Raw genomic sequence first — 25,357 nt, 5'->3', positions numbered from 1 at the left:
CCAGTAGTGGTCACAGTGTGCAGTTAGTAGGGTCCTGCAGTGGTGGACTAGCGTACAGTACTTAAGTGGCACGCGCAGTGGGGCAGAACTCTTCCGTTGTTCCATGCTAGCTCGGTGGGTGACGGGTGCCTTGCTGTAGTGGAGCGGCACCGTGCCGGGCGATAGACAAGACTTGTAGCAGTTCTGTTGTAAGTGAGTGTAAGAGGGCCGTGTAGTAAGAGGCCAAGAATTTGTCGAGCACACCTGGGGGCGGGGATCGGTCATTTTCGTATCTTGGTCCAATGCTTGGGAATGGGCCACCAGGATCTCTTCGTAACCTTTCTTCTCTCACGGTATTTCGCAAGGGATTGAAGACTCGGCTGATTTAGACTAGAGGCTGCATTCACTCTACCTGGGTCTAGCGCCAGGAAACCCTCTGGGGTAGCGGTGTGCTTTATAAGACGCAATATTAATAATGAGGGAATCGTTATGCAGCTCGCTTGATCTGCAGCCGGCTGCAAACCGCTCAGTGGTATAGTAATATTGAGGCCCAGGAGGGTCATGTGTGGATTCACACTGCGGTGCCACTCCCAGGCTGGACACAGGTCAGCTCTCCATAGCTTGCCTGGACACAGAAAGTTGTTGGGGTGTCTGCCAACATTAGGAGGGCCGCCTCTGCTTGCGCTGCTCCATACCGATGGACTGTACATTTTACTTGAACACGGTTGTTTCGGAAACAGTTCCTATAAAGCATAGGTATGTTTGATAAACTGAGTGAACTGCACAGACATGAACAGTAGAGATGGCGCTCCGGTGACAGACCCGTGGCAGGGGCATGCCCTTGAGCTTTGCTTGATGTGAGTGTTTGGGGTGGCAGCGGCCTGTTGGCAGCAAGAGACCCCATGATCAGATGCACACACTGCAGATTTACACAGAGTCCTGGAAAGGATGGCACAGAGGACCGTAAGACCCAGTGTGCCGCTTTGTCCTACTTGTGGCCACTCCTCGAGCACCCCTGAACCCCTCGTAGGGTTCAGCTCCATTCAGCCTACTCGCACCTTACACATGTCCCCTTTCCACCGGCTGCTGATCGCTCTCGTCTGGCTGAAAAGTCCAGGACATACCATGTCAATTTCTAAAGCGCACATTCAACCAGAAGAGTACCTTGGCGCTGAATCACAGACTCAATGATACTAATGTTATTGACCTCAGAAGAATGAAAGGCTGAGTGGACCCGCCAGGATTTGATCCTGTGATCATGAGGTCAAACAAGACCCTACAGTACACTGAGCGGCCAGACTCAGCAAAGATGAGGGCACACAATGAAAGGACCTGCAGCAAAATTATTTCACCACGTGCCTGAGCAGGATGATATTATGTCTTCTGCCTTTTGTTACTTTTACAGTATATATTCTATATCACTTTCACTTTTGATAGCTTTATTTCGGTCAGTGACCATAAAAGCACAGATAAAATATATACATATACATAAAATGCATAAATAATTCAGTATTTTGGATAAAAGATTATTAAACAGCAGTTATCAAAGTGGGAACAAAGAACAATAAAATTCCATTTATATTAAAAGTTAGTAGTTGATTGATTTATCAGAGCTGACCTTCTTCTCCACATACCATATAAAAAACGGGAGACAGAAAACACAATTGGGGGGGAAGTGTCATAGCGTAAAATCCTGCAGGCTTGCGCACAGTGCTTTAATCCCAAGTTTCTGCACAATGGCACGAGCCAGGCTCTTCGTATTTTGTTGTAAGCGGAGCAGAAAAATAAAACATGGGCAAGGTCTTCTTTGGTTTTATTACAGACGGGACAAACCCCCACACCTCTTCCCGTCCACTTGCAAGTCAATTCCCCAATCGGGAGACAGCCGTGCCTTAATTGGGTATATAACTTCTTTGCTCTGGGCGGCTGGATCAAGTCTAGGTACTCCTCCTTACTGGGGGTCAGTTTTACTTGCAGGAATTCCGTTGTCAACCTACCCATAGATGACAGGCGGTATAGTTGGTCCAGATTATGCTGTCTAATTATAGCTAACAACTCCGTTCTTTTTACCGCCAGACAGCCTTGCTCTGGGGTCTCCCAAAGTTGGGGGAGGCCAGTCTGGTATAATGTGGCCTTTATATGGGATAGCCAAGGTATGTTTCTACTCTTCAGCTGATCCCAAATTGCAAGAAACTCGGCTCTGTAATCGCCGAGCTCTGACGCTGTCCACAGCCTTCTCCAGTACAAGAGGGGTCTGCTCGCCAGAAGTTCAAAGATAGGCTCTAGATCTAAATCTAGTCTCAGGGGTATCAGCGGGGTGCTCTGAGGGAGCCCTATCAAATTTCTAATAAATGTATGTTCGACCTTGGAAAGGGGTGATACACGGGTATGACCCCAAAGTTCTGCACCGTACATTGCAGCAGGTCTAGCTTGGGCTTTGTAAATTTCGAGACCAGGGGAGACTGGTTTAAATAGCGTTTTCCTTTGGAATTTGTTTATACCCCCCGCTATCTGTGTGAGCCTCAGGGCAGATTTGACCACCTGTGGGCCCCAGCCAAAATCTTCGGTCAGGGTAACACCCAGATAGACGAAGGTACCAACCCTTTCCAGTGGGATGCCATTTAGGACTGGGCAGGGGCGAGTGCGCCTCGGGGGGCCGAAGATCATGAACTTTGTCTTTTCTAAGTTGATCTCAAGCCCCCTCGAAGCACAGAATATTACAAAGCCATCCAATACCCTCTGGATGCCTGTAGAGGTTCGAGACAGCAATAAGGTGTCGTCTGCGAACATCAATGCAGGCACCCGTCCAGATGCCAACCGGGGAACATCACCATTCTTAACCTTATCCAACTCACCCACCAAACCATTGATGTAAAGGCTAAAGAGGGTGGGGGCCAGGGCGCAGCCCTGACGCACACCTCTGGTAACAGGAAAGCGTTCTGAAAGCTCTCCATTTTTCCCGCAGCGTACCTGAGCATAGTTCTCTTTATGGAAATGCTTCAGAACTTCTAGGAGGTAAGGCGGGAGGTTTAGATCTTTCAGGACCTTCCATAGGCTTTCTCTGGGCACAAGGTCAAAAGCAGCCCGTAGGTCTACGAAGACCAGGTAGAGACTACCCCCTCCCAGAATTACGGTTTTCCAAAACAAGACCTGTAGTCTAAAGAGCTGATCCAGGGTCGAGATCCCTGCTCTGAACCCTGCCTGGTAGGTACTTAATATCTTGTTCTCCTCTGCCCACTCAAGTATTCTATCTAGTATAATCCGGCCCATAAGTTTCTGTGTAGTATCCAAGAGACTTATAGGCCTGTAATTCGAGGGAGCTAAAGGGCAACCTTTTTTGTAAATAGGAACAATTTCAGCCCCTGCCCAGGTATCTGGTAAATTAGCTCCTGTCAGGACTGCATTGAATAGTACAACTAGATAAGGTCCCCAGATTTTAGGTTGTGAACGAAAGAGATCGCCTGGCACTTTATCTAGCCCTGGGGCTTTGTTAGAGGGTAGCCTGGTAATAGCAGATTCTACTTCTTTGATTGAGATAACCTCAGCACTTCCAGTAGTCATCTGCTTCCTAATTCTTAGGTGGCCAGAGTAGTTTCCACGGTCTGACGGCTGCTGAGGACAATGCTCATGTGTAGGATTTAAATCCAATGAAACACAGAGTTGGTCTTATGGTTGCATTATCCGAGCTCTATTCAGTGGCTCCGGGGTGTCCGAGGGGGAAGAATACAATGTGGCAAAATGCGTTTCCCATACTGAGGGAGCAATGTTTGGCAGGAAAGATTCCCCACTGCCTCCTACAGAAGAACTCACTAGCTCCCAGAAGAGTTTGGCGTCCTTAGTCACCAAGGCGTCCCTCAGCGCTTCCCACCTCTCTTCTTCCCATTCCAACCTACTCCTAGACAGCTCCTTCTTATACGCTTGTCTAGCATCTCGAGTGCTGGGTTTATTTTTTGATTTAATTGCTGCGAGAAGGTTCTTTTTTAGTTCCCTGCACCTAGTATTAAACCAAGGAAACGCTTTGGGCACATACCTCTTTGCTCTAGCTATTGGATAAAAAACATCCCCCAGTTCCAATACTAGCTGTATCTGTTCTGTGTCCTCGTGCCCAGAACACAGCTGGCCTCAGAGCGAGCCCGGCAGCAGTTGTAAGGGGCAGAGGTTTATTAAAAGGGACAGGGGTGTCAGGTGGGAGTCAAAGGCCATTAAACTGACGTATGTCTAACATGACGCCATAAATTGCCTGGATCTTCAGCCTCGTATGGCCTCGGAATTCCTTGTGCATTGAAATTGCCTTCTAGCTGGCACGGTGGCTCGCCCATTTAAACGCTTCTCGCTGGCGTCTGCTGTGATCCTTAGATGATTCGTTTGAATCCTGGCAGTACCAAAGCACAAAGGTATTATAAACATTACTATCCAGGATATTGGGGGCCTAACCCCCCCTTTCCCCGGTACTCTGGGAGCGCCGTTCTCAGCTGAAAGCGTTGACATTTAAGAAGATGGCGTGAGTCAGGCATTCCATGAGTCACCGTGGGCAGCGGGGCCCAGGGAAGGCCGAGCGGCCTCTCTGCTCGGGTGGGGCTAGTTACGCTCGGTGCAGCCATGAATCGGTGCTGTGTCCCGCCTGAAAACACGAAGAGAATTCCACCCGTCATCACAGGCACATGGGCCTCGCCCGGGACTTGTACCGGATCCCGTCTGGAAATCCTGCGAGCGAGGAAAGGGGTGGAGGGGGCAGATGATCACAGCGTGAGAGGGCTGGGGGAAGAGCTGTGGGGAGCAGGCAGGCGGAGAGGGCTGGGGCAGAGCTGTGGGGAGCAGGCAGGCGGAGAGGGCTGGGGGAAGAGCTGTGGGGAGCAGGCAGGCGGAGAGGGCTGGGGCAGAGCTGTGGGGAGCAGGCAGGCGGAGAGGGCTGGGGGAAGAGCTGTGGGGAGCAGGCAGGCGGAGAGGGCTGGGGCAGAGCTGTGGGGAGCAGGCAGGCGGAGAGGGCTGGGAGCAGGCAGGCGGAGAGGGCGGGGGCAGAGCTGTGGGGAGCAGGCAGACGGAGTGATGCATGGCGGTGAAATCAAGGGCCATGTGAGTACCAACCCTCAGGGCGGCACTGCAAATGTTTATATGGAATTTGGAAATAAATGCTTTTAACTACCCAAAAAGGGGACAGGTCGCCCCATTTCCATGTTAGTATTGGGGTCAATAGCACCCTTTCTACACCACTGGGAATGGTCGCCTTGGCGGACATGGAGTTTCTGTTTAACCTTCTTAAAATTCACAAAAGTTTAAGAAAAAATATTTTTTAAATCCTGTCTAAGCCCACTCTAGCTTTGTGCAGGAACTCAGTGGGGTCTGTGAATCAGGTGCCGGGCCCGCAAGCCTCACAGGAGGTTCGGGATGGGTCAAGGGGGCCCTTGCCATGGGTTCGTGGGCCCTGAGGTGGACTCCCGAACCAGGCTTTCATGCAGGCTGGTGAACCCCACATGGTGCCGGAGAACCCTGTGCCACAGTCTATACTTTTTTCATGTTTGTTCCTAGCGAATTCTCTTTGGGGTTCCCTCATAAGGCAGAGGGTGACGGGGTGTTCCCCATATCCCCTTATGACTCCTTCACTTTTTTTTTTCAGGATTCCCATATCCCGTGATGGCAGCTGGAACAACATTTTCTGCCAGTCAGTTTGTTCAGGTTTTCAAACCCGGAATTGGGTCTGCCAAACCTAAACTGGACGATGGGCAGAAAAAAGTTCCGTCATCCAATCAAATTTGCTTTTTTTTTTAATATGGATCTGAGAATGACCCATAAACTGTTGTTCATGGACCATCCGAAGACTAACAGCCCAAATAACTCTTTTAACCTTTCTAAGTCCATCCGGCTTATTTATGTAACGCTGTTTTCTTGACAAATTAAGTACGCTTCTACTCCCATGCCTCGTTTGGTGTGAGTCTGTTCAGCCACTTTTTTTGCAGATGTGAGTAAAGATAATCAATCCTATTGGAGATAAAATAGGAAAAGTCACTTTTTGGCCCCACCCATTTCTCTGCGCCATTGGTGGATCTGCATGAAAACTGCCCAACCAAACCCAGACCTGGCCAACTTCTTCTTTTAAAGTTTCATGAAGATGCATCCAATGGGGCCAAAGTCATTAGGAAAACAAAACACAGATTTTCAATAGAAATTCAGACCCACACACACACACATATGCATATATTTGTTGAATTAGTGTCCCCCTAAGTAGACAAAGTTTACCAAACAGCTTTTTAATTTGAGGTTTCTCTCCTTTGTCTAATTATACTTCCCCAATTATAACGGCTGGCAGACCTGAGTCCAAGTGAGAGACGTGCAGCTGTTTCTGCGCCACCCTTAGCAGTCTTTGAGAGTCTCAGAACCTTCCAATGTTACGCCTTAGTCCAGTGGACTTTCCACATACTGTATTATGACATCAAAACCCCTGCACATAGCCAGAGGATGGAGGCATCTCAGGAGACTTTGGTACCCAAGTACGGATGCAGGAGTAGGGTAAGCACTATGAGGTATTGTACGTCAGATCTGTGGATCCCAATCATATTGTTTCTGTTGAATATGAAGAGCTCTTCTGTCATTCATGTCAAGAGGAGGCCAATGGGATCCGTTCACTCTCCCCACTTATCTTGTCGCTGTCGGAGGGCTCCGAAGGGGTAGATCGGATGCTCTTCAGTTTTAAGCGAAAGCGGGGCTGAGCATTCGGCAGGTTTCTGGAGTTCATCTTCAATTCATGCATCTGTCTCTGTTCTGATCCGCTGTATGCTGTAAATTCATAGTAATGTTTCTTTTTTTCTCTCTCATTGTGTTGTCTTTGTCAATTTGTTGTGTCTGTTCCATCTCCATATTCATCAATCCATGCACCTTCCAACCACTCACCAAAACATTCACCCATTCATCATTCTATTCATTCATCCTCACCTCGATCTGCTCTTTATACATCACACCCATACATTGAACCACCCTCTCGCTATTCTATATCGCATGTCACTCACTCATGAAACCAACACCCCATTCTCCAAAACAATTACCAAACGTTCAACTTGGTTTCCTTTTCATTCACCAACTACACTCCAATGGTTTCTCAATTGATACCCACACATGGAAAACTTACTTCACTCTTTCATTCATGCATGCACACAATTGTTCACTTTGAACACTTTCCACTTACACATCCACCACTACAATCATCTTTTGATCTATTTATATTTACCCTTTGACTCACACAACCATTCACTATCCCATTCTTGTCACTACCCATTTATTCATCCATCCATCCATCCATCAATCCATTGTTCCGCTCACCATGATTCCACTGAACCATATGCCTACATAACTCATCATGCACACACCAACCACCCACCCACGCCTGCATCCACCCTTTCCACAAAACCACTCATCTACTTGGTACATCATTTTTACATCCATCCATACATCAATCCATTGTTCCACTCACCATGATTCCACTGAACCATGTGCCTACATAACTCATCATGCACACACCAACCACCCACCCACGCCTGCATCCACCCTTTCCACAAAACCACTCATCTACTTGGTACATCATTTTTACATCTGTCCGTACATCATTCCATTTTTCTATCACTCATGCCTGTCCCATCAATGCGCTCTCCTGTCTCTGTCCTCCCTCCTGTGGCTTGTTGTCCTGTGACTCCTGTCAGAGTACAATGCCAAACTCCGGAACATCCGGAAAAGCATGAAAGCCACCCATCCTCCTCTCGAGCGGCAGCGGTCCTTCACCTTCTCTGGTTTGTTCCATTCCTTCCTCCTCTCTTGGCTGATTCATCTGCATGGTTTGACATTCAACATCTGCATGCCACCTTGTGTGTATGTGTTGCCTTTGAGGCATGAGAATGGTGTTCATCAGAATGACACTCTAGTCATGGAAGGAATATCTATCATTTCACCTCCCACTCCAGGCAGTGCCATTGCCAGATAGACCAGTGGTGCCCACAGCCATGGTACTGGGTCTTGGACTGAGGCACACCTCCAAGTGAGCTAGTGAGATGTTGCCCACTTTCCCCTTAGACCAGGCAACTGGAATTCGGACCAGTGTCACCAAGTGATTTAGATTTTGACCAATGCCACCTGTGATCAGGCTACTGAGATTTCAACAATGGCATTGAAAATAAGGCCATTGAGTTTAAGACTGATGCCTGCCTGGCCCAAACCATTGATATTAAGACTGATGCCACCCTGGCTCATACCATGGAGACTGATGCCACCATGGCCGGTATCATTGAGATGAAGGCTAATGCCACCCTGACTCATGCCATTGAGATTACGACTGATGCCACCCTGGTCCCTACCCTTGAGATTCAGACTGATGCCTCCCTAACCCCTGCCCTTGAGATTAAGACTGATGCCACCCTGTCCCATACTCTTGAGATTAAAACTGATGCAACCAAGGCCCGTACCCTTGGGATTAAGATTGATGCCCGCTACCCTTGAGATTAAGATCGATGCCACCCTAGCCCATACCATTAAGATTAAGACTGATGCAACCCTGGCCCATGCCATTGAGATTAGGACTGATGCCACCTTGGTCCATATCATTGAGATTAAGACTGATGCCACTTTTCCTATTATCATTGATTTTGACTGTTGCCACCCTGGACCATACTCTTGAATTTACACTGATGCCAACCTGACCCATACCCTTGCGATTACGACTGATGCCACCTTGGTTTATACCATTAAGATTAAGACTAATGCCACCCTGTCCCATGCCCCTACCATTGAGATTAAGGCTGATTCCACCCTGGCCCCTGCCATTGAGATTAAGACTGATGCCACCCTGGCCCATACCCTTGAGACTAAGACTGAAGCTCCCTGGTCCCTAACGTTAAGATTATGACTGATGCCCCCCTGGCTCGTATCATTGAGGTTATAACCATATACATCAATTATAAAGGTAGTGAGATGTTGGCCCATGCTGTTCAATACCAAGTTAGTTTGATTCCGGCCAATGTCAATTGGAATAAAATCTTTTGACATCCAGACTGATGATTCCAAGTATACACCACTGTCACTCTATCTATATACGCTAATCGCAGAGCTATCAAGATTTTAACCAGTGCCACCCAAGACCAAGCTATACCTAGCCATGTCATTTAGTTGAAAGCTTTTGAGGTGTTCCCCAATTTCACCAAACACTGAGCTATAGTTGATGATCCACAGATTAATGTATTCTGATTCTGGCCAGTGCCAGCCACGATAAATCTATTGTGACGACAAACACAACCAAAATTACACTCTGGACATGCCGCACAAGTGCATTATCATGATGTTGGTTACAGCCCTGGAGATTTTTACACTGGGATGCAGGTTATGCCACCCTATGACCTCTTGCATTAACGTGGAGTTAAGACAAACCGAAAAGATGCTTCTGTGACTACGTCAACAAACAGGACAAATCTATTCCGATAATGGGTGCGGCACAAAGACTGCTAATAGTTACGCCAGCCACAACACCAGCTCATTGCAATGCTTGTTAGACCACACAAGACCTTTGCAGTGATGGTTACACCCCAAGACTTGTGCCATACAATGGTGTTTAGATCTCTTGATCCAGTCTCACCGCAGGACTGGCTGGGACTCAAAACCAACAGGCGCAAGGATGGTTGTACCATGAAGATTGGGTCATTCCAAAACTCGTTACACCACCCAAGACCAACTCATTACAATGAAGCCCACCTCGCAAAAATCAGATTGTTGCAAAGGTGATTGAATCACCAAACACAGCTTGTTGTACTCATGGCCCTAACATGAAACACCATTTCACTGATGGTTAGATCCCAAGATCATCCTATTGCAGCGCTTGTTACACTCCTCAAAAGGAGCTCATTGGGATCTTTATCTTCTCTGCCTTCAAATTACCCTCATTGAGATTAGTAATACCAACCAAGACCAGCGCCTTGTGGTGATGGTAACACCATCAAAGACCAGCTGTTTGCATCAGTGGTTGCGTCACCCAAAACCAGCTCCTTGCAGTGATGGTAACAGCATCAAAGACCAGCTGCTTACGTCACCCAAAACCAGCTCCTTGCAGTGATGGTAACACCATCAAAGACCAGCTGCTTACATCACCCAAAACTAGCTCCTTGCAGTGATGGTAACACCATCAAAGACCAGCTGCTTACGTCACCCAAAACCAGCCTCTTGCAGTGATGGTAACACCATCAAAGACCCACTGCTTGCATCACTGGTTGCATCACCCAAAACCAGCTCACTGCAGTGATGGTAACACCATCAAAGACCCTCTGCTTGCATCACTGGTTGCATCACCCAAAACCAGCTCACTGCAGTGATGGTAACACCATCAAAGACCAGCTGCTTACAGTGGTTGCGTCACCCAAAACCAGCTGCTTGCAGTGATGGTAACACCATCAAAGACCAGCTGCTTACGTCACCCAAAACCAGCTCTTTACAGTGATGGTAACACCATCAAAGCCCCGCTGCTTGCATCACTGGTTGCATCACCCAAAACCAGCTCACTGCAGTGATGGTAACACCATCCAAGACCCGCTGCTTGCATCACTGGTTGCATCACCCAAAACCAGCTCACTGCAGTGATGGTAACACTATCAAAGACCCTCTGCTTGCATCACCCAAAACCAGCGCCATGCAGTTATAGTAACACCATCAAAGACCAGCTGCTTACATCAGTGGTTGCGTCACCCAAAACCAGGTCATTGCAGTGATGGTAACCCCATCAAAGACCCTCTGCTTGCATCTCTGGTTGCAGCACCGAAAACCAGCTCACTGCAGTGATGGTAACACTATCAAAGCCCCGCTGCTTGCATCACTGGTTGCATCACCCAAAACCAGCCTCTTGCAGTGATGGTAACACTATCAAAGACACGCTGTTTGCATCACTGGTTGCATCACCCAAAACCAGCTCACTGCAGTGATGGTAACACCATCAAAGACCAGCTTCTTACAGTGGTTGCGTCACCCAAAACCAGCTCTTTACAGTGATGGTAACACCATCAAAGACCCACTGCTTGCATCACTGGTTGCATCACCGAAAACCAGCTCACTGCAGTGATGGTAACACTATCAAAGCCCCGCTGCTTGCATCACTGGTTGCATAACCTAAAACCAGCTCACTGCAGTGATGGTAACACCATCAAAGACCAGCTGCTTATATCACCCAAAACCAGCTTCTTGCAGTGATGGTAACACCATCAAAGACCAGCTGCTTACGTCACCCAAAACCAGCCTCTTGCAGTGATGGTAACACCATCAAAGACCCACTGCTTGCATCACTGGTTGCATCACCCAAAACCAGCTCACTGCAGTGATGGTAACACCATCAAAGACCTGCTGCTTGCATCACTGGTTACAGCACCGAAAACCAGCTCACTGCAGTGATGGTAACACCATCAAAGACCCGCTGCTTGCATCACTGGTTCCATCACCGAAAACCAGCTCACTGCAGTGATGGTAACACCATCAAAGACCAGCTGCTTACGTCAGTGGTTGCGACACCCAAAACCAGCTCTTTGCAGTGATGGTAACACAATCAAAGACCAGCTGCTTACGTCACCCAAAACCAGCTCCTTGCAGTGATGGTAACACCATCAAAGACCAGCTGCTTACGTCACCCAAAACCAGCTCCTTGCAGTGATGGTAACACCATCAAAGACCCACTGCTTGCATCACTGGTTGCATCACCCAAAACCAGCTCTTTGTAGTCATGGTAACACCATCAAAGACCAGCTGCTTACGTCACCCAAAGCCAGCTCCTTGCAGTGATGGTAACACCATCAAAGACCCGCTGCTTGCATCTCTGGTTAAATCATCCAAAACCAGCTCTTTGTAGTCATGGTAACACCATCAAAGACCTGCTGCTTACATCAGTTGGTTGCATCACCTAAAACCAGTCCAGTGCATTGATGGTAACAGCGTCAAAGACTCGCTGCTTGCATCGCTGGTTGCATCACCTAAAACCAGCTGCTTGCAATGACCTTTAGGGTCTCCAAAATCAGCAAATCATGATTTCAGTGGCCCCGCCCCGCCCATAGCAATGCATGCACCGCAGGCTGCAGAACTCCAAGCCTGATCCTAGCAATGCATGCACCGCAGGCTGCAGAACTCCAAGCCTGATCCTAGCAATGCATGCACCGCAGGCTGCAGCACTCAAAGCCAGATCCTAGCGATGCATGCACCGCAGGCTGCAGAACTCAAAGCCAGATCCTAGCGATGCATGCACCGCAGGCTGCAGAACTCAAAGCCAGATCCTGGCAATGCATGCACCGCAGGCTGCAGCACTCAAAGCCAGATCCTAGCAGTGCTGAATATGGCACACAGGAGAGGCGGCTTGCAGACATGGTGGGGTCACCTGGGCCCAAAAAAGATACTGGTTTTGTTTCCCATCGAAGACAGGGATATCGAGATGTAAGTGGGGGTACACTGGATAGCCAATAGCGTCACTGCCTGTGCCATACATACACCTTCTGATGCCCCCTACATCAACAGGCGTATCTAGCTGGTGAAGAGGACTGGGCCAGCAGGCATAGTTACAGGTGGAGACAGGCACAGTGGCAAAGTGCCCACAGCTTAATTGGGCTTGGAGCTTAGAAATATCAATTAAGAAAATATGAGTTTTCATCTATTGTTATTGGCTCAATAAGTATCATATAACTATTGGTAATGACGTTATCTAAAACCGTTGTCCACTAAAGTTGTAACTTGTTTGCATCCATTGTTCGGTGAACCAACAGACATCACATACAAAGTGAAACAGATGAAGTGGGTGGGTCCTGATAGCTCTCTAGTCTCGGTTGATATGACCTGTCCCTCCTGGGCCCACTGTCCCAGTAATCTCTGACTTGAGAGCTCTGCTGTGTCTCCATTTATTCATTTTACGCCTCTGCTGTGTGGTTTCATTTCTAACACATTGTGTCGAGCCTGATGTAACCCTGTAGCCTCTGTTAACCGTGTGCTGAAATCTTCAGGTGTTTTCTGCATTTCCTCTAAGCTTGATGTTTGCATGTGTGCACACTGTTTTCCACATGTTTGTTGTTTGCATGGAGGCTTGGCACACATCTGAGGACACTGGCCTACAGCGAGATTTAGATGTATTGAATTATGCGTCTCCAAGGCCAATAGGGCAGAGTTCAGCCATGTACTAAATTGAGCTGCGATGTGACTGACTCCGTCCCAGCCCTTTCAGTGTCCAGGGGTGCTGTTCTTTTGGGGAATACTCGTTTGCACACATGGACCTGGCTAACTCTGACACTGACCAGCACATGTGTTAGATACTTCTCAGCTCCATGTTGGTGCACCCACGTTACCTCTCACTGCACCTAGTGAACGTGACTGTGTGCATTGAAAACGTGATAACTGCTCATTGTGCACTAGGTGACTCCATGCGCCCTCACCTAGTGTGGCCCTCACAGTGACACCAGTCACCTGGAACAGAAACGATCCAATCATAAGCTGGCTGGATGATGGGATCCAGCTGGGATTTGATTGGAAGATGGACGCAGGGATGGCCCTGATTGGAGTGTGGCTCACCTCGCTTTGTAATGCCTTTCCTCTTCCGGTCCCTGTGGTTCCTATCTACCTTACACCTAGAAAGACATCAGAGCTGAACCCATAATCCAATGCTGGACCAAGCAAAGCTATTGTCAGCTGAGCGCTCTGTTGCATCGGGGTTCTGCTCCACTCCCAGGGAAGTCGGGCTTCCAATCCAATGTCTGCCATGATTCTGCAACTTATCTTTACAGATCTGTGCACTGCAAATGTCCATCCGGCTGTATTTTGTACTTAATCTGTGCACTCATCAGTTCTGGTTGTAAAATAACATGAACGTTAGCTTATCTTGCCGAGATCTGTATAGTGCTGTATTCCCTTAGTACAGCTTTGAAGCGCTATTCGAGTTCTGGTACTTTGAGGGATCACCTTATACTTGTGGAAAACATGTAGAGAACTAAAGCACCGCCAGAGAACAACTGTATGCCTGTGTCTGGAACTGAGTTTTGGATTTGGGAGTGGGTTGCTCTACGAATAAACACACAACTTTTTAGGTGTCAGCACATTTATAAGAGCACCTATTCTCATCCCCACATAGCAGGCAATCCCCCGAACACATGTGTTCAAGTCCAAGCAATACCAAGAGACATTAGAGTTAAGAGCAGTACCCAATACGATTGCCAAACCAACTGAGCAAAAACAAAATAAACGTAATAGGCAAAAGGACATAAAAATGATCAATATTGGACAACAGTAACCCGAGATATCGTTTTGACATTTATGGTAAAATGGTCACAGGAAAAATAGAGCTCCGGGAGTGACTCCAGTTCATGTGCTCCAGGAGCCATTATTGCTGCAGAAAAGAAAGCGGGGGCGTGGTTTCATCAAATTCTCACAGAGGCCGAGAGGTCATGGGCAGAGTCAGTAATCGTCCAAACTGGCTCACTCCAGTGCTTGCACTCGTCATAGATCTCTTCCAATGCACTCCAGTCACAGTTCCAAGGGTAAGGCAGACCTCTCTGCTCCTGCCTCTTGCTACAACCGAGGCTCACAAAAGATTCCTGAAGCTGGGAAAACCACTCCTGGTTAGTTCTACCCCCTCAGATCCTGGGGTCTGGCTTTCAAGCGTCGGGTCTCTCTCCACAGAAGGAACTCTCTGGACCCGGGCCCCAGAGTCAGCTGGTCATTCTTCGGAGCAGGGGACCCTTCTGTCCCTTTGTGTCCTCGCAGTAGTAACCACTTGACCCTTTGACAGGAGTTGTAGTCTCTGGGTGCCAGCAGCGTCCAGAGTCCTTCCTTCCAGATGTTTCTTCCCAGAGCCAGGAATGTTCTGAGGAAGGGGTGGTGAAATGCCAGCCGTGTCCTCTGCACTAGCCAGTGCTTGGAGAATTCCTTCCTGCCAGTCCTGGCCATTTCCTTGGAGTATTTCTAACTCTTCTTTCTTAGTTTAAACCTTCCCAGAGTCCCTTGCTTCCAGCTTCAGGAGCCTTGGTCCTCCAATTGGCCACACCCCATACAGTGTAAGGGGTTCTCCTCTCTGTCTGTGCAAGAGCTGTTTTTCACTCTTACAGGGGACACAGAGAGAAAGTCAAGGGCAGCATAACTGAGGGAATCAGTGGTTGCAGACAGTTCCTAATGGACCCATTTGCCGTTTCCAGTTGAAATGAGGAGCTGTGAAAGAGACCTGAGTGATTCCAGTTATTCCCTTTCAGATGGCTACACCGTGCTAAGAGGGCGCAGATAATGCTTCTCCCGCCTTCCTGTTGCTAGTGGCCAAGGCACTGAGGAGGGTTGTTGGGAATTCAACCAGTTTTAAACCTGCCTACTCCCAAGCAGGACAAAGACAAAGTGCACTTCTACAGTTATATTTCAACCGAAATTATTAAACATCTGCTCTGGAAAATAATGTTTGCTTCATCATTTTTCAACACCTAGATTAAATAAAGAGGAATTTGTTCATAGCTAGGCTCATTTCAAGTGTCTTCAACTGTTCGGCATATTTTCCCCATTTCTACTTTGCTCCAGTTTGCTCCACCGCTGTGAGCTTACAAGATGCGCTTTAGCTACAATTTATAAAATATTTTTATCTGCATGCTTAAGGCACTTTTCCCACCCATTTTTCACTGCAGTGCTAGTACTTTTAAAACACAACCCTGACAGAGCACAATGGTGCCCTTAGCAGCTATAGATCTTTGTCATATATGTGGGTGGTGTAAATACACAATCAGCGCATATATAACTTTTAGCTTCCGCGCTTCTTGTGCATTTTCAACACCGTCCACCGTGACCTCACAGGAAAGAGAAATAAGCCACTAGGATGTAGCCAATGCTACAGCGCAGTTCCATGGACTGAGCACGTGCACCGCGGCGGGGAAATGGTATGAACAACGCGGTCGGAGCCACGCATGCTGTTACAACGCAAGCATTACCACGCTTGCCTTTACCAAACGTATGCCTTTACCGCGCACATTCCTTTACCACACATGCCTTTACAGATATTTCCTTTGTAAAGGTGGTAAAGGCATATGCGTGGTAAAGGCAGTCAGCACTCTAGACCAAAGAGGAATGGGCAGGGGTGGGAGGTGTTGGTGAGGCACTTCTTGCACGGACAAGATTGGGAAGAACGGGAAGGACCAGGACGCGACTTGATGAGTATTTTTCTGTTTTTAGGGCCGGGGTAGTTTCCAGAGCTTGGGGATGGTTTTAGGGCTCAGAATCGGGGCTGGTGTGTTTTCAGTGCTCAGGTCAGGGTTGTTTTTAGGGCTGGGGTTGGGGTAGTTTTCACGGCTGGGGGGCAGGTTTTAGGACTCAGCTTGGGGTGTTGGGGTAGTTTTTAGGGCTGGGGTCCTGTTTTTGTGCTCAGGGCGTGGTCTGGGGTGTTTTTAGGGCAGAGTTCGGGGTCGTTTTCAGGGCAGGGTGCTGGGTTTTAGGTCTCAGGGTGGGGGGCTAGGGTGTATCCTTTACCAGTCATATGCATTTACCAATCAGGTCTTTACAACAAAATGTGTTGTACAGGTATGCGTGGTAAAGACTGTGTTGTTAAGGCATGCAATGTAATTCCATGCGTTCTCCATCATACAACCTCTGTAGGGCTGAATGACAGTGTCACAGCTCAGCTGCAAAAATACGGTCAATAAAAAGGAGACTATCTGGGGTGGGCATGCACAAAAGGTCGATTTCTTACAGCTTGCATCTGTATAGACAAAAAAATGCAATAGATATCCACCAATATTGCAATAAAATCCATACTTGTGCAAAAGGAGGATTCACAAGTGTGAGAAACCATTTTTGCTTGCTTAAAGGTTTTTTGGCTTTCCTGCTTCTACAGAAGGTTTTGATTTTTTTTTTTAAGTTTGAAAGAAAGTGTAGAAAGAGATATCTCAGTAGGTTAAGGCAATTCCTGAAAGACGGGTGCACAATCTGCAGATTTCAGGCTAAAGTAGTTGTTAGATCGACTCCTCTTGTCATCCCCCTGGGGTCCATAATATGATATTGATTCTATATGTCTCTTTTTTACCGTTGTTAAGCGCTCTGATACCTGCGGGGGTCTTGTTCACGCTATATAAAACTTTCAAATAAATAAGAAAAAACTTCTTGTATAAGCACAGCTATGTACGGGTTCAAGAGCCGAGCCTGTGTGAACGGGATGCTCTGTGCTATAACTGTTCAACAGTTTCATGCTACACTTGCTGCTCCAAGGATATGCTGAAAGGCGCTTCTTCGGTGCTTGCTACCAGTGTGCGAGCCTGCTTTTGGCACACCAGCAGGAATCTAAGATCAGTTGTCTCTGGGCGTTTCACCAGCTCAGGGAGATGGGGCTCAGGCTGGTATAAGATATTTGATGCCTGACTTCTCCCACATCTGCACTCTGACCAGTTGTCAGGTTTTTCACTGAGGCAAGGAGGGCATCTGGTGGTCTATCTAATTTTTTCAAGACAATTATTTATTTATTTAGGTGTTTTTTAACACGGCCTGTGTTCATTATGTCCATTTCAGAGCATGAAGATACACCGAAAGAAAAGACATTAAAAAAGGGAAATTATTTATTTTGGTGTTTTGTGAGGAGGGAGAAAGACCTATTGACATTTAGAAAAGTTGTCCAGACAATTGTTTATCTTCTAGGTGACCTGTACTCCAAATCTGATCTGTGGTGTTCAGGGAATGACCCCTCTCCAGATTTTCGCATGGGTGGACTCCATACTTATAATACCTGGAACAGTTACTTCCTTCTAGGCTCAGAGGCCGGCGTATTCGTTGTTATTGTCCTCTTCAAAACGGCCATGGTCGGAAAAGCTAAGGCGTCATGTCCTGCATGGTAAGTGTGTCCATCTGTGTTTATTGTCTGAGAATGATAAACGGGCCAAGTCTTGTTGACCGGCATGGAAGGTATGCTCATGAGGATCTATCTTCTGACCAAGGGAGGTGAAACCAAGCTTTGTTGACCTGCATTACTCTGTAGTTGTGCACATGGATATTACCATGTCCTTGCCGACCCCGGGAGCTAATGTCAAATCTTCTTGACCTGCATGGAAGGTGTGCCCCTAGGAGTTGGATTCTCCTATCCAACAATGGTAGTTGAAGTCATCTTGACCTACATTGAAGATGTGTCCATTGGTAATAGCTTCTTCCAATTGACCATGGTAGTTGAAGTCTGGGCTTCTCAACGTACATGGTAGCTGTGGCCACAGGTATTGTCTTCTAAACCATGATAGACAATGTCAAGGCCTTAGACCTGCATGTTAGTGGTGCATCTGGTTGTTGCCTTCTCCTTTCCAACCATGGTAGGTAATGTCAAACAATCGTGACCTGCATAGAAGGTGTATCCATGAGCACTGGATTTTACATTCAGTCGGGGAAGGGAATGACTTCTTGACCTGCATTAAAATACATGCCCACTCTAATGGGATTAGTCTCTTCTTAAACCTCAATGTTTAGCTGAAGCTGGGGGTTTTGCCCTCCCTGGTGCATGTGGTTATCCCCATCTCCTAGCCGACCATGCTCGATCCAACCAAGCCTTATTGGTCTGCCTGGAAAATGAGTTCACGGGATTGCTGCTTTCTCACCATCTATGAAAAATAAAATTAGATTAACTGCAATTCTGATTATACATGAAATTAGGAACATTGCTGCTGCTCCCACCTGTGGTATGAATGAACTTCAGGAGTCATTGAAACTGCTGCACCTGCCTTGGTTATCTGCCTGCCGGGGTAACTAAGGTGTTGTGCCCTTATACTCGTCACCAGCCATGGAAGGTGAACCTCAGGAGGCTCTCATGGCCTCCCTGACCTCTGACCTCAGGATCCTTTGTCTTCTCTGACCTCCATGACACAGATGCTCATATCCTCCCAATTTCCTCACCATCTGGGGTAGATGGTCCTAAGGATGCCACAAGCTGATAAATTGACACCAAACACAGCCATCAATCAGAGAAATAAAACCTTATAAACAGAGTATAGGTACTTTAAAACACTGCACATCTTGTTGCAGGGATTCTGCCTAGAAACAGAACTATGCCTGGGACCACGGAACATCAGTATGTCTGAAATGAGTCACCATACCACAGCCGTACCTATGGTCCCAAATCCGGACTAGCTCACAGTGCCTTACTTGCTCTCGTAACCTTTCCAAAGAAACAAGTGATTTGGCACCCCAGAACACAGCACTCTCGACCCTCTCAGGGATCGCGGTAGCAGGCCATCACCTTTCGTTGTCTCACTCGTACATATTCACAGTGAACAGAAAAGAGACGCGAAGAAAGCTTAAAATATTTATTGAAGCGATTGTGCTCTATTTTGCATCAACTGCGCTGCAATGAAAAGACGTATACAAGTTAAAATGTGATTAGCATGATTAACAAACTACACAATGAAAGGAACTATGACATTGGAAGACTGCTGTGCCTAAACCTACCCTTACTATAGCAGCACAGGGCTATATTAGGGATCTCTGGGACTAGTCGTGAACCCCATACCTGGCATACATAGGTAGTTTTTCTACATCTCAGACAATACAGCACATTCTTTCTTCGGGACATTTGCTTTGGGTGACTGTGTCTTCTCTGTTTCCAAAACGACAAATTCTGGTTTATATGATAAGAGTCGCATGTTCAAAACAGCAGCTGAATCTGTTTATTATGTCAGGTGTGTCCGCCCACAGAGAAATCAGAGCGCAGTGTTTTACGACCTTGAATGAAATGTTCTGTCTAAATCCCAGCAGTAAAACTGAATAACAAAACATGTGCAGCCTATTTGTAAAATAACTCTGTAGCACAAAAACAAGCGTGGTCTTTTGTAACGTGTGCAAACCAAAGGCAGCATGCTACGCAAAGTTAGGATAACATAACGGAGAACACGTAGTCCTATAGGAAATAAATGACAATCTTCTGCGTTTTCTGAGACTGGCCACTGCATAAAAGTGTTGTTTGGGCACTCTCTGCCCAGTGCCCACTGTTCGATAACCTGTGATGGTTGTCCCTCCTCACAGCACAGTGCATCTGTGAAGAAAGCTGAACTCATTTATTTATTTTTGCAATTTTATATAGCACGGACATGGCCCGAAGGCATCAGAGCACTTTACAACAGTAATAAGATGCATGGGTTACAGGAGTTACAGTTACAGTAATTAAACTTTTATATTTCTATTGGTAGATGTGTGCAGGAGTTACCCCAAGAGATGGTCACAGCAGTTGGCCAGAGGACGTACACAGTTAAAGCATCGATTTAGATGGTGGTAGTTCAGATCATGGTGGAGGGAGTACTTATGTCTGGTCGACGTTGATTAACCAAGATGTCCGTCGAATAGGAGGAGCATGAAGTCCTGTTTGAAGGTGACTAGGCAGGTGGTTAGACGGAGGGAGGCCGGCAGAGAGTTCCAGATTCTAACGGCTCCACCAGAGAAAGACTGGAACATGTACCGTTCTCGACTGAAGGTGAGGGGTTCCAGGAGCAGAGATTGGGTGATTGCTCTGGAGATTTTCAGTTTCTCATTTTGATAGGAGGGTGAAGAGGAGTGTAGCGCTCTGTGGGTACTGCAGACATGTTTTAATTAGGCCCACACTTCAAGGGAAGCCATTGGTGGGTTAGGCTAGCAGGGCAGGGGAAATGTTTTCAAATTTCTTGAGACCTAAAACGAAGCACGCTGCAGCATGTAGTGTTGCTCTCAGTGGGCCCAGGTGAACTTTGTGAATACCTGAGGGAAGGGTATTCCATAGTTTACTCTGGATAAAACGAGAGACTGCACCACTGTTTTGAGGTCTTGATTTGGAATCAATTGTCTGATGCCCCCAAAGCTGCCTACGTTGGTGTCGGTCACTATTGGCCATGGCTGTGATGTGCCTTTGAAAACTGAGATGATTGTAATGGGTGATAACAATGAATCTAGCAATCTGGACAATGGCGGGACAGCCATCCAGGGTGGGATGTTAGACATCCAATCTTGTACAGGAGTTTTTGCCTTCAGAGACAAAGAAATTCTGTTTTAGTCGGGTTGAGTTTAAATGGTGGTTGGACATCCAGTTTAGCATATTTAAGACTGTTTTTGAAAGTTGGACAACAACAACTGGGGATGAACTTTTCATAAATATTTTGTATCGTCGTCTTAGAGGCGGAAAAGAATTCCAGAGTTTCTGAGAATCACACAAATTGGTTCTAGGTAGCAGGTAAAGAGGTTTGGGAGAGGAGCGTACCTTGAGGGACTCCTTCATCAACGCTGACTGGTCTCGAGAACTGGTTATCCTATTTCACAATTTGTGAACGGTTGGTTAGGTTTGAGGAGAACTAGTTGAGACTGTACCTCCACATCCCATTCATTGTTCTACTGTGCGAAGGAGGTCCAGGTGGTTGGCAGTGTTGAATGTTGCAGATAAATCCAGGAGGACCAGGAGGCAGGAGTTACCGGAGTCGAGGATTCTAAGGGAGTCATTGACTAATTGGAGAATCGCAGTACCTGGCACAAACCTGATTGAAGACTGTCTAGGAGGTTGTTTGTTCAAATGCTTGAAGCGAGTTGGGACATTACGCTACTTTTGATGACTTTGCCTAAAAATGGGAGTGTGGAAACTGGGCAGTAGTTGTACATTTTCTCTGAATCGAGAGGTTATTTTTCAAGAGATTTGACCCACTTTTAGTTGTTATGGAAAAAGGCCCTATTTGAAAGCGGAGTTGACCATGTTGGTCCATGGGAGAGCAGGTGTGTGGCAAGAGATTTGCTGATAGAACATGGGATGGCGTCCTGAAGGTGGTTTGAGGGTTTTACTTTGGAGATTGTTCATTGTTGGTCCCTTTCCGAGATTGGAGTGAAAGATGGGCATGATTACAGTGCCTTGCATGGAGGAATCGCAACCATTTTTAGTGAGTCACTGTTGGGTAGCGAGATATGAATGTCTCTAACTTTTATATCAAAGAAATCTGCGAAGTAGTTGCAGCGGGCCATGGATGATTTAGGAGTTGAAGTGGTGTAGGAGTTAGTGTCCTGTGCAATGACCCCAGACATATGCTTCGGTCTGTTGTGTGCAGAATTCACAAGGGCTCTGATATGGGAGGATTTGGTTCTGAGGATTCTGTCTTTGTATTGTTTTCTCACTTTGCGAAGCTTAACAATACTCAAGTGAGAGGGCTCTCGTCTCGATTCTTTCTCATATTTTCTGAAAAGCGTTCTTTCTTTGTAAATTTCTTTTGAGAACCAGGGACTAGAGGGGTTTGGTCTGGATCATTTGCACTTCAGGTGGGCACATTTATCGATAAGGACTTCCATGCAGGAGCTGTACTTGGTGGTGGCCTCGTTAATATCAAGATGAGGTGTAATCAAAACTAGAGTGTGCAAGGCCACGAGATGCACCGTTTGATCTTGAGCCGAACCTTTCATCTGCATGTCTCTTTGTTACCATGCTACCAACTGATAGCGTTGGTCAGCCGGGCCTCACATGGCATCGCCAGCTTGATACAGGAGTATAAATAAATGTACACCCACTTGCCAGGTGCACAGCACGACTCCTCTGGGACAGCTCAACACCCCGCGTGACTTTCCTATGACGCCTTCCGCAGTTGGCAGACGGAGCTTGTCGATGTTGATATATCTGACTGTGCTGCCCAGCAGTCTGGCCCTTGTGCAGAGCTGGCGCCGCTGTTTTCGGACAGGGGACATCTGCAGTGAGCCTGGTGATGCAACGCCAAGATACAGTGGCATCCGTGGCACTCGTGCCCTGTCACCAGTTAATTTACTTTAACTAGTTTTGGATAGCGCACACCAGTGTTTTAATGGAAATATAGAAGTGCAAGTTTGCACTATTTAAAGTGCCTGTTTGCACCTAAGAAGTGTCAGTACTGTCCAGTTAAATGTACAGCAGCACTGCTGAGAAGTGCAGGTGCTCACTATTTAAAGTACCTTTTTGCTCTTAAGAAGTGTCGGTACTGTGCAGTTAAATGTATTGCAGCACTGCTGAGAAGTGCAGGTACGCACTATTTAAAGTACCTGTTTACTCTTGAGAAGTGTTGACACTGCCCAGTTAAATGCATTGCAGCACTGCTGAGAAGTGCAGGTTCGCACTATTTAAAATACCTGTTTGCTCCTGAGAAGTGTCGGTACTGTCCAGTTAAATGCATTGCAACACTGCTGAGAAGTGCAGGTTCGCACTATTTAAAGTACCTGTTTGCTCCTGAGAAGTGTCGGTACTGTCCAGTTAAATGCATTGCAACACTGCTGATAAGTGCAGGTTCGCACTATTTAAAGTACCTGTTTGCTCCTGAGAAGTGTCGGTACTGTCCAGTTAAATGCATTGCAGCACTGCTGAGAAGTGCAGGTTCGCACTATTTAAAGTACCTGTTTGCTCCTGAGAAGTGTCAGTACTGTCCAGTTCAATGTATAGCAGCACTGCTGAGAAGTGCAGGTACTCTCCCTTTCAAATGAAAGACGTGCAGGTACTGAGTACCGGACAGTACCTGCCCATTTAAAGCACTAGTATACCAGCAACTTATCAGCCTCTTGAGTTTTGGGTATTAGAAAAATACCGGCAATCTTAACCCATAACCTTAATTGTTTCATTTTCTTTTAAATTTGGGAAGTAAGACAGAGGGAGGGTAAATCGCATTTCACGTAGTAATAAAACATAGGTATAGAATTGTTTATATCACATGCACAATCAATAAGATCGAATAGAAAACACAATTTTTTTCTTTGAGAATAAAATAGCCTATTTTCCGCATTTACTATAGTTTTTAATCATACTTGCGCCAGATGTCAGTTATTTTCAAAAATGCATTTTTTTAAGCGAACATGTGCCCGAGCTGCTGTATCCGCAGCATTTAACCAGATCGGCCCTCCACGGAAATGACGTTAAAGCTTGAGCTAAGATGGCGGTCCTTAGGTGTGTTTATATACTCGGCGTGCTTGAATAGCATCCGAAACAAGGTCCAGCGTGACTGGCGAGGGGGTGTCAACTGTAAACTCGGACATTGACATTTCAAATACTAAAAGCCCTCGAATTATGGTCATTTGTAAAGCACCTGCAGCCATTCACCCGAAGAAGATTTAACAATCTGGGATCATTCACCGAATGAAATATAAGTATTTTCTTTGGTGCGTATCACCCACTTCTATGTAATTACAACTTCGGTGAATTTTCTCCATAAAACGCATTTTTGACTCAGGAAAGACATGTTCTGTCATTTTGAATCTGTCAGGACAGCTCCCGTTTCCTCTCTAACTTGCAGAAGTTTGGAGAATTCAGATCTGGCCCAGGACCCAGATCCTCTGTGAGTAATTGTATCCACCTCGGAAGCATGAATAGCCGAGCAGGCCCCGGCCGGGGTCGATTCTTTAACTGGCAGATTACACACGCACCAACCACTGCAGCGTCGGTGCACAACCCACAGAGCTACCTTTACCCCGCCTTTGCTCGAAAGCTGACCGTACCTCTGGCCAGGTGGTACTTGATCTTCGGTTAAAAGCAACACGTGCATTCCCTTGCTTGCATCTCTGACTGTTAAAACTGCCTCGCAGGTTCCAGGGTTGGAAAGGGGCTGTAAAATATCTAATATAACTCGATGGGTTGCGAGCCTGCTGCGGAGGACAGCGAGGAACCTCTAGGTCTCGGGTTCGACTTCCATCAGCACTGGCTTGGCCTTTCAGCCTCCCAGGAGCGATGGAACGACCATCTACTTTTAATGAACGGACAGTATTAGCTAGTGTCCCGCCCATGCCCCAGCCCAGGTGGGCACGATCACACCTGCCAGGTTCCCTCGCGGAGGGATAACAAAAGATCTTTTTTTGGCATGAGAGGTATGAAGTGCCTGGAGGCGCTCGGTGCAAATTGAAAAGCGCGCTGGAACTTGCTCGATTTTATTACATCCAAAGTACCGCCCGACTGAGCTTTTTATTCCTGGCTTCGGAACAATTCCTCCTTTTGTCTGCGGTGGAAGTTAGAGGGGGCGCGGGACCGAATGTGACCCCCGGGAGTCGGGCCCGGGATGGATGCGGCGAGGAACATTGCGTTCCGTGGATCTGGGCGCTGGCGAAGGATGGCTACGAGGCGGGGGCCTGGTTCCCACAGAAGGGGCCCTGAGCCCCGATCCGACGGAATTATGAAATTGATTCGCCGGCTCCCAGGAGTCGTCTCTGACTCACGTGCTATTTTGGGATTTACGGCGTGTGTTCGGGATCCGGTGGCTGCAGCTAAGATTGTACTCATCACTTGATGTGGGGGGAAGTGAGGGCCCCCGATATGCCTCGTATCGCCCCAAATCCTAGGGCCATCGAGTGTGTGGATCTGAGCACTGGAGAGTTTTTTTAAATAAACGTTGCTAATGTTTTGAAGGAGGCAAGGTTTATATTTTAATTTAAAAATAAGCCTACAGCAAAAGATATTAAGGCAACC

The 25,357-nt window shown here is 47.1% G+C and overlaps 1 protein-coding gene across 19 annotated transcripts in view; it reads left to right on the top strand.

Moving 5' to 3' along the window:
• Positions 1-25,357, top strand: part of TNS1 (tensin 1) — a 1,878,049-nt gene that overhangs the window by 1,753,713 nt on the left and 98,979 nt on the right. For 13 of the 19 annotated variants that reach the window (XM_085649989.1, XM_085649997.1, XM_085649992.1 and 10 more), the window contains one exon: positions 7,668-7,754. The exons of the other annotated variants lie outside the window; for them this stretch is intronic. In XM_085649989.1, coding sequence (XP_085506115.1) covers positions 7,668-7,754 — 87 coding nt within the window. The remainder of the gene's footprint in view (positions 1-7,667; positions 7,755-25,357) is intronic. 19 annotated transcript variants of the gene reach the window in all.

The sequence above is a fragment of the Triturus cristatus genome, chromosome 3_2, assembly GCF_964204655.1.
Source record: "Triturus cristatus chromosome 3_2, aTriCri1.1, whole genome shotgun sequence".
Classification (NCBI taxonomy): domain Eukaryota; kingdom Metazoa; phylum Chordata; class Amphibia; order Caudata; family Salamandridae; genus Triturus; species Triturus cristatus.
This window is presented reverse-complemented; position numbering and strand designations above follow the sequence as displayed.